This window comes from Lonchura striata, chromosome 14, assembly GCF_050655825.1.
Source record: "Lonchura striata isolate lonStrDom1 chromosome 14, ASM5065582v1, whole genome shotgun sequence".
Classification (NCBI taxonomy): domain Eukaryota; kingdom Metazoa; phylum Chordata; class Aves; order Passeriformes; family Estrildidae; genus Lonchura; species Lonchura striata.
The window spans coordinates 5866454-5882021 of record NC_140716.1 but is presented as its reverse complement, the minus strand read 5'-3'; the positions used below and the strand labels follow the sequence as shown (position 1 = coordinate 5882021).

Sequence of the window (15568 nt, the reverse complement as noted above, 5' to 3'; positions counted from 1 at the left end):
GGTCTTCTAGCTGCTCCCAGGAAGACTGGCCTTGCCTCATCCTCCCAGTGAATCAGTAAATAACCAAAACCAAACTACAACAAATCCTTTTAATCCCCTGCTCCAGCTCCTCACAGCCCAGAGGTGCCCTTCCATCAGCCATGGGCACGGGCTGTGCCTGGAGTGGCTGCCCCAGGAGGGTCCCTGGGAGCCCAAACAGCCCCAGGAGGGTCCCTGGGAGCCCAAACAGCCCCAGGAGGGTCCCTGGGAGCCCAGAGAGCCCCAGGAGGGTCCCTGGGAGCCCAAACAGCCCCAGGAGGGTCCCTGGGAGCCCAAACAGCCCCAGGAGGGTCCCTGGGAGCTCAGAGAGCCCCAGGAGGGTCCCTGGGAGCCCAAACAGCCCCAGGAGGGTCCCTGGGAGCCCAAACAGCCCCAGGAGGGTCCCTGGGAGCCCAAACAGCCCCAGGAGGGTCCCTGGGAGCCCAGAGAGCCCCAGGAGGGTCCCTGGGAGCCCAAACAGCCCCAGGAGGGTCCCTGGGAGCCCAAAGAGCCCCAGGAGGGTCCCTGGGAGCCCAAACAGCCCCAGCAGGGCTGTGGCTGGAGCTGAGCCCTGCCTGGCAGAGCTCCCCAGAGGGATGCAGGGAGGGACAGCACAGCAGCCAGGCTGAGCTGCACCAGCCCAGCAGGACAAAGCACCCGAGCTCAGAACCAGGCACAGACACTCCTGCCAGCCCCACAGCAGCAGGAAGGGGAATGCTCCTGGGCTCCAAGCTGCCTGAGAGCAGGAGCAGCTCCCACTGTCTCTCACTGTGCACAGGGAGCCAGGTGTGATTGGCACCCAGATCTCAGGATGTCCCAGGCTGGAGGGACCTGCCCTGCTCCCTGCCAGGCTCCTGCAGCACCAGCTCTGCATCCCTTGGGCTGAGAGTCCTGAAAAAGAACCAGGACTCTGCCCCTGGGCAGCCTCACCATCATCAGAGAGGCAGCATCTCACTGAACTTAACTGAGACCTGGAGTAAATAAAATCAAAATCCCCCAGAATTGTGTTTCTCCTACCAATCCTGCTTCTCCAACCCCAACATGACAAGCACACACAAGTCTCAAAATGGCACAAACTGCTGGGATTCTGGAGCTCAGAACATTGCATAAATGGATGCTTTTTCCTTGTCAGGCCAGGCAGCTCCACTCACACAGAAATAAAAAACCACCTTGGTACATGGCAGGGCTGGACCCTAAAAGCCAAATTCAGATTACCCCCTTGCAGCCTAGGTGGCACAGCACATTCTGGCTGCTCAGCCCCTTGCTCCACAAAGCCCATCCCAGCTCACCAGGAGGTTCCTCCACACTGCAGGGGAGACACAGCCTTTAGCTGCCTGCATGGAGGAGGTTATTTGTCATCTAGGTGAAAAAAACCCAACAAAACCCCCAGCATTTCTGTATTACAAATAACCCAGCACCTGACACAGCAGATTAGCAAGTTCTGCCTTGATGCAGAAGGGGGATTGGAAAAGACAGAGGAAATCAATGGGTAGAAATTGGCATTCTTGCAGCTCTAGAAACTTGGGAGAGCCTGGGGAACAGACAAACTATTGACTCCCCTGCATCATCTCAACTGTACTTATTAAATAAGATCCCACACGTAGTATAAACTCTACCATATGTGTGCAGAAGGAGCAACATTTTCAGGACCTTTTACAAATGAAACCTCCATTGTGGCAAAAAAAAAAAAAAAAAAAGCCTTATGCTAAAACTAATGTATTACAGAGGCTGCAGCTGCACAAACAAATAAATGTTGTTTACCAGCAGAGGTATTTACTTACTGGCAGTCAAGATACGTTGGTTTATAATAAAATGGTGGCATTTTAGATTCATATTTTGCTTTTGCTACATTGTTTCCATTTGAGGCCATAAACTGTAAAAAGAGAAAAAAACAGAAAGAATTAAGTAAATGTTGACAGTATTTTCTTTTATTCTCTTTTACTTGTACAGAGCAATAAAATTATTGGGATGGGAGACCTCCTCTCTTACTGAGAGGTTTGCCCAGGACTATGGACAGAAGGGCTGCTGCAAATAAATATTGGTTATTATTACTAGGGATCCCACAGCTTAAAATGATGCTGAGGACAAGTCCCAGTGCCACCTGCATGGTCCCCACAGGGGCAGGAGGCAGCACACAGTGGCATTTCCCCCTCAGGCATGGGAATCAGATGGATCCAGGAACCCAAGATGGGGATTAGGTAACCAGAGGGAAAAACTGGCTTTCAGTGTCCATGTGTTAGAGCTCCAGCAGGGTAACAGACTCTGGCCACACATCCTGTGCTCCTGATCACACCACTTGTGCCAAAAGGATGAGTTAATTTTTGCAAAGTCATTGCAGCTACCCCAGGAAGGAACTTGAAGTGATAGACAAATAAATAAATAAATAAATAAACAAATGTATAAAAGTTCTATCTGCCTTGACAGTCCTCCTTTCCAATAAATAAATATATAATGTTTCTATCTCCCCTGACAGCCCTCATTTTCTTCTGATACACAAATAGCTGGCTGGGAACTCAGCAAAGAAAACTACTTATTTCCTTATTCATATATTTTGTTTATTGAAATTCACTTTATAAGCGTAAACCCCCCATTTTTTCCCAGGCAGCCACGCTAAATACATTTTGTTTTGTGTCAAATGCCAAGCATATAAACATAACAAGCAGCTAAGCTTTTGTTTTAATTACTGTCATGGTTTTGAATTTCTCACATTTACACATTCAATCTACTCAAAAAAAAAAAAAAAAAAAAACCAGGGAAGGAAAAGCCCCTGCAACACTAAGGCCTATTCTCATGAAACACACAACTCCATCAGGTGCAGCTTTCAGAAAAACCTCAACTCTACAGCTAGAAGGCAGAAATCAATGACTGGCAGAGCTCTTCATGCCTTTGAAGACACCAGTAGTCAAAGCAGAAAGGTTTCCTGGGTGCCTTCAGCAGCACCACACAAATCCAGGCAGGTGTGGGGCATAAATAGAGAGAATTTATATTGTGAGGGCTTGGTTTTTCAAGCTGTGAATATAAGAGGAACAAAGCCAGAGATAGCTGAGCTGAACAGAGGTGGTGGACCAGAGGTCTAGTCTAGACTAGAGATACTGTAAGAAACAAGAGAAGACAATTTAAAAATTAGTAATTTCTACACGCTATTTCATGGACATCTTTATAGGGGTGGGAAACCCTCATAAATCCTTCAAAAATGGGTGTTCTAATTCATTCAGCATCACGACCTTGCTCCCACATTCACCATCTAGACAAGCTTTCTGAAATCCCATTTCTTGTGGCATCTTTGGAAAGGGCTGCAAAGGGAAGAGCCCAAACCCCCTGGTTTGGACCCTTGTCCTGGTTTGTAAGCTAAGCATGTATTCTATTTGTCTCTGTTGGGGGTGGGGCAGTTTTCTTATCTCTTCCAAGAACAATGTCTCCTTCTGGGAGATATCTTCTGTTAATGGGCCATTGAATGACTCACTGCATGGCTGGGAAAGTTCCATCAGCCCATGGTGAGATGCTCCACCCAGAGGGAGGAGCCAAGCATTCCTACCTGCATAAAATCAGCATTTTTTGGGACATCAGGACAGCCTCTTCACTGGATTCCCAGAGGAGCAGCTTCTTCCCCACTGGCTCCCCAGAGGAAGACCAGGCCCAACTACTCCATCCCCAGACCTTCAGAGAAAACTCCACCCTTCTCCAGATCCCCACTCCAGCAGCATTCCATCTGCCCCTCCAGGAGGAGCAGCCACCATTTCACTGGACTGTTCCCAACACCCCGACTCCTCAGGGTGTCAGGTTTCTCATTCCATCACTAGTTTTGTTTGTACTAATTACATTTGTTTTATTTAGTTTTTTCCTAATAAAGAACTGTTATTCCCATTCCCATCTCTTTGCCTGAGAGCCTTTCAATTTTGAAACTGTGGTAACTGAGAGGGAGGGGGTTTACCTTTTCCATTTCACAGGAGGCTGTTGCCTTCCTTCACAGACTCCTGTCTTTTCAAACCAAGACAGCCCTCCCAGCCCGGGGGCACGTACCTCCACCTGGGCATCGTCCCAGTCGTCCAGGCGCACCGACTTCACCTTGCTGACCTGCGGGATGTTGCGGTGGATGCCGGAGCAGTTCAGGCAGATGAAGATGCCCAGGCTGTGGGACGCCCAGTCCGGGTCTGGAAGCAAGAAGGAAAGAGGGAATTGCACTTGATTGATCTTTTGGAGACAGGGCGTGGCAGGGGAGTTCAGGAGTCACCAGGTCTGATGTCCCTGAGTCTAAAGGCATCAGATAAATAGACAAGGAAAATAAATGTTTCTATTGATAGGAATATAAATTAAACTTAACAATCACCAGATCTGCAACCCTCAATGCAGCTGTTATGCCCCAAACTCCAATATACAGACAACTGCATGTGCCTGAGACCTCCATAGCTCACTCCACGCTCACATGAAGAGAAGAGGGGAATATCCTTCTTTCATGAGGAAATTCCATCTGAACACTGCACGGAACAGAAACTACATCAGCCCAGGAAGCCGCTGTGCTGCTCCCTTTTTATTTATTTATTACATGTGCTCCACACAGAGACTTTCCTCCCACAGCTGCAGCTCCCAGCAGCCCAGCCCTCCATGCCAGGAGGTTTCCAGCCCTTGCCTTAATGGAAAAATGCTGCCAGTGGTGGCTCTGTACTTTCTCTGAGCAAAACCACGCGCTGTTTACAGCCCTGGGCTGACATCTCACACAAAGCACTGTAAACAGAGTCCCTTGCCTCCAAATTCCTCCCCGGGAGAGGCAGTGCCCGAAGCAGGGAGACAGAGGGACCGGAGGAGGGCAGGGGCCAGGAGCAGGACACATCCAGCAGTGTCCCTGGCACTGCCCTGCCAATAAAGCCAATACAGGGATCTTTGTTTGAACTCCAAGGCAAATGTCAGCGCCTGCGGATCCAGCTGTGCCCCAGCAGAAAGAGCTTCACTGCAGGTCACCCACACTGAATTCAGTCAGACACTGAATCCTCCATCCTCCCCCAGCCCACAGGGCTGGGAGCCCCTCAGCCAACCCATGGCATCAAGCTGTTGGGGTAAGGGAGGTCTCCCCCTCTCACAGCCCCTCCTCATCCATTTATTCCCCTGTGTTACCCTGAACCCTCACTGCACACAGCACAGCAATTATTTATAAAAGGCAGGGAATGTGCCTTCTCCTCCTTATCCATCTTTCATGCTCTGGCTGTGTCAGTGCAGGGAGCAGGCTGGCACGGGGCAGCTCAGCTCCTGAGGGGTAACCAAGGGCTGCCACCAGCCCTGCCTGCAGGGACGGCCACCAGCCTCCCCAGCACTCCCCAGGGAATCCCAGTTCTGCTCTCCAGAGGTGGCTCTGCTCAGATGTAAACCCCAGTGCTAAATGAGGATTCTCATCACACACAGCTGGGTGCCCACATGGGAGAGGGGAGCAAATTCCCAAACTGATCCAAGTCCCACCAGGCACCAGCAGACACAAAGGTGGGTTTTTTCCTATTTCACATGGTCTCCTATCCCCATCCAAGACCACAGTGACTACAACTTAAGCCTGGCAAGTACAAAACCAGTCAGGTTGAATCTAAGGGTGCTGACCTAAACGCCCTGCTGCTTCCACGAGCACTGGGTGACTCAGCTTCACACCCCATCCCAGATCATACACCCCACTCATCTCGATCCCAGAGACTGTGGCCAGTTATTGGGCTGTGGGCTGGCAGCAAGAATCAGGAGTTTTGCATGCTCAGGCACTTTCTGTGCTCTAACTCATCATATTGTCCTCTCTCATCTCCAAATATGTTTGCAATCAAAGTTTGGGGCCCTCCAAACTTCCCGCCACAAAAACATCCCAAGGTTTTTGAAGGGTCCCAAAGGGTGCAAGTCAGGCCAGGTGAAAGCACCGGGGTCTCGTGTTCAAAGAGCCATCCCTGAGCTCGATGCAGAGGATCAGACACACAGAATGGTGAGAGGGTCCAGAGGACAGAGCCATGGCAGTGGTGACGAAGCTGTGGCAGCAGAGCTTGGAGCTGGGTCAGCACAGCCACTCCAGGATAACTGAGCTCCAATCCTTCCCAGAGTAATGAGATCCGATCAAAGCACTGCCCAACCCAGGGGAACAGGTTTCAAAGTATGCACTGGCCAATAAAACACGTTTTATTGGGAGTCCCAATGCCTCTTTAATGTTACCACATTTATCTTGGGCATGCGGGTGGATTTCTTCGTGCTGTCTGCAGCTTCGTGGAGTCAGGTTCCCAAAGTCCTCCCCAAGAGGTAACCCTCAGCCTGCACTGCTGTGTGTGACAGACCAGCAGACTGCACACCTTCCTCCAGCCTGGGAAGGGGACACATTCTGGTGGAGGAACATCCTGCAAGAAGATCCTGGAGGGGACTCCAGCTCCAATGGCCACCAATTCAGCCCATATCCAAGCTGTCTCTCCTTGGCAGGGACAAACAGCACCTCAAGCAGCAGGTTTCAGTCACACCTGGGCTTTAAAGCATTCTCCTTACACCAACAGGATCTTTTCAGACCAGACTCTTGAACACGCTTCCCGCGGCTCCACACCTTGGCAAGCCTTGTGTAATTAAGCAAACAAAAGCTGGATTGTATCACAGGGCACACACACACACAGCCCTACATCCCATCATATACACAGGGTCACCCATCTGTGCCGGGCAGAAGGTGACAGTCCTTCAGAGGAGCAGAGACAACAGGGTCAGGGGTGACCCTGCCTTGGAAGGGATGCTCTCAGCTTGTTCCTATAAAGGCAGCAGCTATCTCCCCCTGGTCACCTTCCCTTCAGCATTTCCCCTCCTGCCTAGACCCAAATCCGTGTCCATCCAACACCACCAGTGTCCCACACAGCAAATTTCAAGGAGCACCATGACAGGGATGCACATTTCACCTGCCCCACCACGACCTGACCCCGGCCATCCACGTTGCTGACAGGTATTAATAGCAACTTCCTCCTCACTGCTCTTCTGGTTTTAGAAATATGCCTTTCGTGGCAAGGGGGGTGGAAGGACTGTGGATGCTCAGCTGGTTGTGTGCTGATCTCCTGTCACAGCCCAAAACCACCTACATTTGGCAGCTGGGTTTAATCCCAAGGGAAACACCAGGCAGGAGGGGAGTTCAAATGCTTCAGGTACTGACTTAGCCCCATCCAAAAAAATTGCTGGGTAGTGAGAACCCCCAGAACAAACTGATCTGCCAGGGCAAGTCCCTCTGAAATGCCACTGTTACCATAATTAGAGATGTCTCATGGCTCTTGCTCTCCTGGCTGAGGACATCTAACAGAAAGCAAGGCAGCCCAAACCTTTGCCAGGCTTCAGCTGAAAGGCAAAAGGAATTTCTCAGCATCATCTGAACAAACCATAGGATTGCAGAGCCATGCGAGCCCCCGGGCTCGTGCTCCCCTGTGACCTCCCCGTGTCACAGCCCTGCCAGTGGGCAGGAAGCAGGGGGTGGAGGAGTCCCCAATTCCAGCTTCTGGAGAGCTCTGCCAGCGCTGCTTCCCCTTCTCCCCACCCCTGCCCTCGTGACATTTTCCAAGAAACCCAGCGAGGACAGAGCTGCACCCCCACATCTCCTGCAGGGACTGAGACACACCCCAGGCATGGCCAGCACCCACGGCTGCAGGGATGCTTCTCCAAAACCTTTTCAGGGCTTTGGGGCTGCCAGTGGTTGCATTGCTCCCCAAACACATCATGGTCCCTCCCTCTGCTCTCCTGCACAAATTCTCACCTCAGGGACATGTGGATAACACCAGTGATCCCCAGGCTTGGCTTATCACAGACCCCAACCCCTCAAACTACTGCACCAGAGGTAAGACAACATCTTATGAAACATAAAAATAAATGTTTGTAAGTGTCTTCCCACAAAACAGTGAATATTGGGGCTGCACCATTAATTCCGTGAGCCAGTGAGCCCCAGCTGCGTGGCTGGCCAGCTGAGGCCTCCATGGATAGGTGAAGTCCACCTTGCTGCTGGACACTGCAACAGCTGGAACATGTTCTCCATGCTGGACATTACTGAGAGTTCATAATTTTATTATTCTGTCTGGGCACGTGCCAAAAAAGTGCAATGAAATGGCAATATGTCATAATCTGGGCTTCTTGGGCATTGCTCTAAAAAGACGATTTTTTTCCTAAGCCTCCAGAATTTTGAGCAAAGAGCAGTGAAACCTAATGAAAACTCTCCAGCATGCCTAAGTTCCACACAAATGACTTTATTCCATTATTTCAAGCCAAAAGGAATAAAAATGAATGAGGAACAACGGGAACATTAAACCACTGTTGTAAGTGCAGAAAGACTCTTATCCTGAATGACCAATTCCAGCTCTAAAAGGCTTTCACTGCAATGTGGCAGAGATTCCTGGTAACTTATAAACAGATCATAATGCCTTTCAAAATAAAGACGTGTGTCAGCTTCATTTTAAAAATTAAAGAAACAAACAAAGCTAAACTAAACTCAGGAGAAGGGCACTGGGCTGGTATTTTCCCATCTCATTCACCTGAAAGCAAAGGCATAGCCAGAGATTAGAGAAGCACCCCAAAAAAACCAAAAATATTTGGGCAATACAGCTAAATTCAGAAATTAACTTGTCCACCCAGCACCTTAGGAAAAGCCAGCACAGTGAACCACCAACACCACAGCTTGCACCCAGCATTCCTGAACTTAGGGAAAAATAAAAAAAAATAAGGCTAGACACAGAAAATATTATGGAAGAAAAAATAACAAATTACACAGAACAAGTTATAGAAACCAAAGAGACTGGAAGCTGGATGGTAATAGATTTTTAAAAAAAATAAATAACCAATATTTCCTGTATCCAGAATATAACCATGGGGTTCCAGTTTGAAAATCCCGAGGTGTCATCAACTCGAGTAAAATCCCATGAAGCAGAGCAGCAACAGGCTCAAAGTAGGAAAGAGCAAGAACTCAAAGAGTCACAAAATTTGGATGCTCCTGCTCCACCTTTTACCTTAAACAACATTTCCCACTACTTCTAGCACGATACTGATGATCAAGGCAAACATCTGAGGCCAATGCACAGCACCACATCCTCAGGACATCCTTCAGCACAGAATGATGGCCTGACCCTGCTGCGCCCCTGCCACTGCAGCTGGCTGGGAGCTGGTCCCTGCTTGGGATGCAGATTCCATGGATTCTCCTGAACCCCCTCCTGTTTAAGCTGATAGAGAGACCTCTCCAGGCAAACAAAACCTTTTTTCCCCTGCACTAGAAATGCGACTCGCTGATGCAGGGTAGAACCACGGGGATTTCAGTGCAGTCCACACAAGCACAAAGCCTTTCCTGCTTGCTGCTCATTTCCCCATGCCCGAGACAGAGAACTGGTGTTCAGCACTGAAGTTCTGCAGCTATTTACTCTGGGGAAGGATTAGGAGGCTGATAAACAGACCCTGGTCACGCATGTTGAAAAATAACAATAAAAGAGTTAACACTGAAGTCAAACCACCTCCCACCAACTCTCCTCTCTAAGTAGGAAAATTTTTCAGTGAAGGCACTAAACTTGCCAAGGTCTTTTAATTCAGCTGGCAGGTCCCAGCAGCCCCCTCTCGCTGTCTGCAGCCCACGATTGTGCTGCAGCCCAGGCACCAGGACAGGACAAAAACCACCATCACATTAAACCTCCTTTGTTTCAAAAAGCCCTTTTTCCTGCAGAAAGTGGCATTGAGCTAAACACAACTGCTGTGGGATTTTTTTTTCCTTCTTACTCCTCTGCTTACAGCTGGGGAGAAAGGCTGGCCAATTCTCAGGGACACCAAATAATAATAATTTTTAAAAAATCAGTATTTAAGTTAGAGGGCAATGGAGGTACAGAAACAAGTTTCCACTTGGAGCTGGAAGAAAATCCCATTTCACACCATTAGAGCAGCAGAGCTCCATGAGCCTCCAGCATGAGCCTTCTGCTCTTCCTCCATCCTTCACCCCTCCCTGGGCTTCAGGCACAGAGGCCAGTGTTAGCCAGGATCCATGTCTCAGTAATCCATCCCAAATAACAAAGATAAAATGATAACAAGCCATGTAAACTGCTGCTGGAGGGTTTAAACTGCAGGATTGCTTTGATGGGATTTCCATTTCTGTCTTCAGAGCCTCTCTGTCCTCCTACAATGTAAAATAATTCTCACTCCATGGAAACACGAGCCTAAGTCATAGAAAAATAAAGAGAGAAATACTCAGGGTCTTGTTATGCCCTGAGATAACCATCCGTCTTATGATGTGAGGAAAGATTGCCTGAGACAAAGAATCATTTAGAAAAAAGAAAAGGCTGAACTGCCACATTAGTCTTGGAGAAAAAAAGATTATTCTAATGCACAGAGAGCCATTACACACCAGCAATTCAGTAACATTGCTCAGTTTGCACTTAAGACTGCATTTACCATGCTGTCTTCACTGAGACAGCACAGCTTTAAACCCACAAAAAACACAACAGCCAGGACACAGAAGTGTGCAATGACAGAGGACCCAAAGCCCCATCTAATGACTTTATTAGTGGCTCCTGCCCCAGAATTCAGTCCCAAGGATGTAACCAAGGCAGTCTCATTATGCATTACAGATCGATGACATTTTTTGCAACTGAAACACCTTTTATTCAAAACAACCTCTCTTTGCAATTTAAGGTTTTATAAAAATGCAATTAATAAAAACCTAAAAAAATAATTTCCAAACACCAAACACAAAAAAGTGAAAAATGTAATCTCTCAGTGATTTTACACTCTGATTTTCACTTTCTACTTTATCATCCTTTCTGCATTCTCAGCTGCCATGGCCAGACTGTTCTCTCCACCTGAGACATCCCCCAAAATCTGTTTGCAAAAGAGATTTTTTTTTTTTTTTGCCAGACATATGCACAGGTCCTGGGGAAGAGCCAGACCTGACCTTGCTGAGCACTACATTTAGTACCCCATTCCACCCAGGTGCAAGTGGGCACATCCTGTGCACACACCAGGGAAACACACCTTGAACAGCAGAGCCTTACTTGGGCACTTCAATAATCCTCAGTCATGATTCAGTGGCAAATTCTGGCCCAGCCCCAGGCAAGCAGCAGGTTGTGCCCAGATGTCCCCAAGGAGATGGGCTGATCCTGCAGGGGATGAAGTTATTTACCCTGCCCAGGAGGAAAAGCTTCCCCAGATGCCCCATGTCTGTCCCCAGCTTTGACTTTGTATGGTCACAGCTTAGCCCAGGGATGCCAAGCTGAGAGCTCCATTGCACCAGGGGTTTGTGACAGGACACAGAATACCTGCGACAAGCTGTGGGGCTCTGGCTGCTGAGCCTCTCCCAAATGCCAAAAAAGTAACAAAAGAAAATAACCCTTTTTACAGCAGGAAGGAAAAAAACAAACAAACTTTCACCGTCTGGTTGATTTCTCAAACAAATATTTCCAAAAGAGAAAGAAAACCCAGCTGGCTTCCAAATACACAAATTAAAGTGACAGAATTTTCCCCTGTTACATTTCCAACCCATCCTGTTCTTTGTTATGAGCATCCCTGAGCTAAATGGCTCCCTCTTATCATGGATCCTGTATTAACAGAGTATTTCAGGGAAAGGCACTCACCCACCTGAGAAACAGCAATAACAAATCCGAATCTTTGGTTTCCCCCCAGCTGTACCAGATCAGCCCTACCATGATACTCACATGTGGGAAAGCACAAGTCTGCCCTGCTTCCCTCATCTTCTGTTCATTCCACAGCCTCCCTCTTCCTTCTCACTTCATTTTCTCTGCTTTGGTACTTTTCCAGTGTCAGCTGCCCACCCGGTTCCAGCTGTCACCTTTATCTTTTTGTGCATCCCACTTCTCAGCAAAGAACATTCTTGCACCCCTTTCTGGAGGCTCTCTGGACACTTATCCTGCATCTGCTGCATTACCTCATCCCCAAAAAGAGCTGGCCTGCCACACCTGCCCAGACTGAATAACTGAATTCAGGCTGAGTATTTTCTATACTACCTACAGACACAAGTGATTATCTTATGTTAAGTAGCCCAGGGCATCTCAAGTTTATTGTCACTCCCAGGCAGACGAGCACCATGAATAGCTCTACTTTGCCAAAGAGACTGAAGCAAAGTAGTCACTAAAGGAATTGGGTTGAACAGGAGGGTGGTCCTAAGGAAATAATGCCATGAGGGTTCAGAAGAGGTAGAATGATATTAATATAGCAGATCTTGACTTACAAAAGACACTGGCCCAAATTCTCCTCTCTGACTTTCAGATTCACTAAGACATCTCTGTATGCAAATGTCACCAAAACCAAAGTATGGTTTTGTTGTTTTACAAGCCCTTTCTGTGCCTTTAACAACAAGCTTCTTATCCTGATATGAGCTATTTTATTGACCTACAGCTCCATCTCCACCCTGGTGACGCTGAGAAGCTTCCCATTTTGCCTGGGGGCTTTATGTTTTATACCCACAGGGTGAGGGAGAATCACCCTGCTGATCTGAAGGGCCCAGGTTTGTAAAGTTTTCTCCAGGAAGGAACAATTTAGGCGGACACCTACACGGGGAGCCCAAGCTCAGCGAGGTGGGCTGGTACAGTCAGCACCAGCCGGCAGCAGATGGGTGGGAGCCGGCAGAGCAGCGCGGCGCTGCAAAGCCTCTCACGCTGTGCCCGAAGTTCTTTGTCCTTTCCAGCTGGGTACCGGAGGACACAACGCATCTGAAAGTGAACTGCAGTGTCCTGGGATGCAGATCAGGCATATAAAACCACCGGGAATGGTATGAGCTGGATAGCGGTATCCAATAGATCTTGACATCCTGAACAAATCAATAGCTGGGAAAATAGGGCTCAGCTGAAGTGCTGGGTTATTCTTTAACCTATAAAATGACAGAGGCTGAGAAGGACATCCTTTCTACATCCCTCCTCAGAGCCAGTCTGCTCGAGCTAATATAAATGTAGGTTTTTCTGTATGGTGATTTTTTTTTTCTTTTTAAAAACAGGAAAGTTACTTGCTCTGCAATTTTTCTAAGGCTGTTCTCAAAGACAGATCCCACCGCCCCATGCAGACTCTGCTCAGCAACAGCATCACGGCCCGACTCCAAAAATTCACCATCCAAAAGGCGAATAAGACATTCCCAGCCCAGATTTTCTCCCCACCGCACACGAAAACGTCTACAGGCATTCCAGCCCCGCTCCCCGCGCAGGCACCCATCGATGGCAGCTGGGCAAAGGTTGTTGGGCACGATGTCCGCAGCGCTGCCGCCGCTCGTCCCCATGTGTTTGCTCAGTGACAGGGCAGGAGCAGCCTCGGGGACACGGAGGACGCCCCGCAGGCAGGGCGCCCCGGCAGAGCCCCCCGCCCGGCGACCGGCCCCGGCTGCGCTGCAGCCCGCGGGGACCCGCCGGGATGACATCAGCGCTCACGGCCGGGCGAGGAGCCGGGCCGGGCCGGGGGAAACTGGGGAAACCCGGGCTGGGGCTGGTCCGCGGGGACCGCGGCAGCGCAGCGCATCCCTCCAGCAGCCCCGGAGCATCCCCGCTGCATCCCCCGGGCGGGGAGGGGGTCGGGCACACCCTCGGCGGGGCGCGACCCCCGCCGGTCCGGAGCGGGCAGAGCCCCGCGCCCGGTCTCTGCCGAGCCGAGCCGAGCGGTACCGTGCGGTGCTGTACCGTGCCGTGCCGTGCCGTGCGGACAGGTGCAGGTGCAGCCGCCGCCCGCGCCCCCCGCCTCCCCTGCCCTTACCCGGCGCGGCGCAGTCGGCGCACGCCGCGTTCCCCGGCCGCTGGAGCAGCTCCACCAGCGCCTTCCTGCTCCTCTCCTTCGCCATGGGGGCGGCTGCCGGGGCTGCGCTCGGTCCGCGGCGCTACGGCAGCCTCATGGCGCGGGCGGGGGGCGCTGGCGAGGCGGGCGGCGCCCGGGCGGCTCCATTCGGCCCCGCTCGCCCCGCGCACGCCGAGCGCGCCTCCGGCCGCCGGGGCGGTGCTGCCCTGCCCTGCCCGGTGCTGCCCGGTGCTGCCCGGTGCTGCCCTGCCCTGCCCGGTGCTGCCCGGTGCTGCCCTGCCCGGTGCTGCCCTGCCCTGCCCGGTGCTGCCCGGTGCTGCCCTGCCCGCCCCGGTGCCTCCCGCCGGTGCCGCCGGTTCCGCGCTCAGCGGCGCTGCCGGAGCCCCGCGCCCTCCAGCGGCCACCCGGGCGGCCCTGCCCCCGAGGGGTCGCCGACCTTCGGGGCGTCCCGTCCTTCGGGGATACCTCTCCTGCTTTAACTCCTGCCCGCGGAAGGGATGCTGTCGCCGGTGGATCTTCTGTGCGAGGCGGCGGCTGGCAGCGACCCCAAGCTCTCCCCGGCCGGGGCCCTGCCACACAAGCAGCTTGGCAGGTTCGTGAGCAGCACGTTCGGGATGGCCCTCGAACATCAGCAGCTTTTGGGGCTCAGCTTTGGGGATCACCTTTTCTGAAGGTCTCATCAGTAGCCCCGCGCACTCCAAAACCGCTCCTCCTTCACTGATGTCCTTGCACATCACCACCAGCTGCCATGTCTGTGTCCTGGCAGGACTGTGCTCCAATGTCTTCCCACATTTTTCACACCTCCATGGTGTCAAGGGAGTGTCAGGGGGGAAAACATCCCTGTGCCATCATGCCTGTCCATCTCATGCCATCTATGGGACAAGACTTGTTTTGCCAGTCAAAGACTAATGTGTCACTTGGGCAGGATGTGAGGATCTTCTGGCCAAGGAAAGGTTCGGAGCTGTGCCTCCTTAACCCCTGCTGAAACCTTTTTATCATGTATGGGTCACCTGTGATGCTGCAATGTCCTGTTTTTGGTTCACAAATCTCTGCTTACAAAAACAATCTTGGTTTTGCAAAGCAGGTCCCCATTTAAATCATCCAACTCTGTTTTCTCCAACAAAGCAGAGCCCTCCTGCAAGCTCAGCTCATGCTATCCATGCTGCCCATGAGCTTCGGGGTGTGCACAAACATCTGCAGGAGGAGGCTGCCAGTAGCTCCTGGAAAACTTCCACAACCAAACCACCATCTTGATCCTGCAAACATGAGCATGCAAGCAGGTTCCTGAGAGCACTTTGTAGGAGAAAATAGACCCTTAAATACAGGCAGAGTCATGGCCTGGTACATTTATAATGCTCCCTTTGCCTGGAATACATTTTCCTAAATGACCTTTACATTTGTGCTGCCAGACAGGTGACTGTATCCAGGTTTATTTCTGTTTTTAACTGGATGCTGCACTGTTCCTTGCTGACTCAACCCAGTGTCACACATCGTGCTGGGCTTGCTGGTTTTACACACATAGCTTGATAACGTCTGGAAACTCAGTCCCATCCTAACCAAAGGCATAATCCTCCTCACAGACCTTTTGTGGGGAAACAGCTGCTGCATCCAGACCCTCACCTTCTTCAGGCTCTGAGTCACTGACACTTACCTGGAGCACTGACTTCTAACACCCTCAGAGTGAAACCAGCTCAGCAGAGTACCTTAACCCCCCACACCTGTGCTGTGTTCAAGCTTGACAGTGTCAATGCCACAGGCTCAGAGCTTTACCTAAGCCCACGTTAGGCCAGGTTTTCATTTGCACTTTGGCTTTTCCAGAAGAGGCATTTGC

General features: G+C 50.8%; 1 protein-coding gene across 5 annotated transcripts in view; it reads right to left on the bottom strand.

The window, feature by feature from the left end:
• ADAP1 (ArfGAP with dual PH domains 1) overlaps positions 1-14536 on the bottom strand; it is a 50033-nt gene extending 35497 nt beyond the window's left edge. The window contains exons 1-3 of one of the 5 annotated variants that reach the window (XM_021539715.4): positions 14400-14536; positions 4039-4169; positions 1800-1891 (exon numbers count right to left, since the gene is read on the bottom strand). In XM_021539715.4, coding sequence (XP_021395390.1) covers positions 1800-1888 — 89 coding nt within the window. In that variant the 5' untranslated portion in view covers positions 1889-1891; positions 4039-4169; positions 14400-14536. Of the gene's footprint in view, positions 1-1799; positions 1892-4038; positions 4170-11660; positions 13264-13698; positions 13904-14173; positions 14310-14399 lie in introns of those variants that run through there. The other 4 variants (XM_021539712.4, XM_021539716.4, XM_021539713.3 and 1 more) reach the window with 4 other exon arrangements.
• Positions 14537-15568: the final 1032 nt, after the last annotated feature.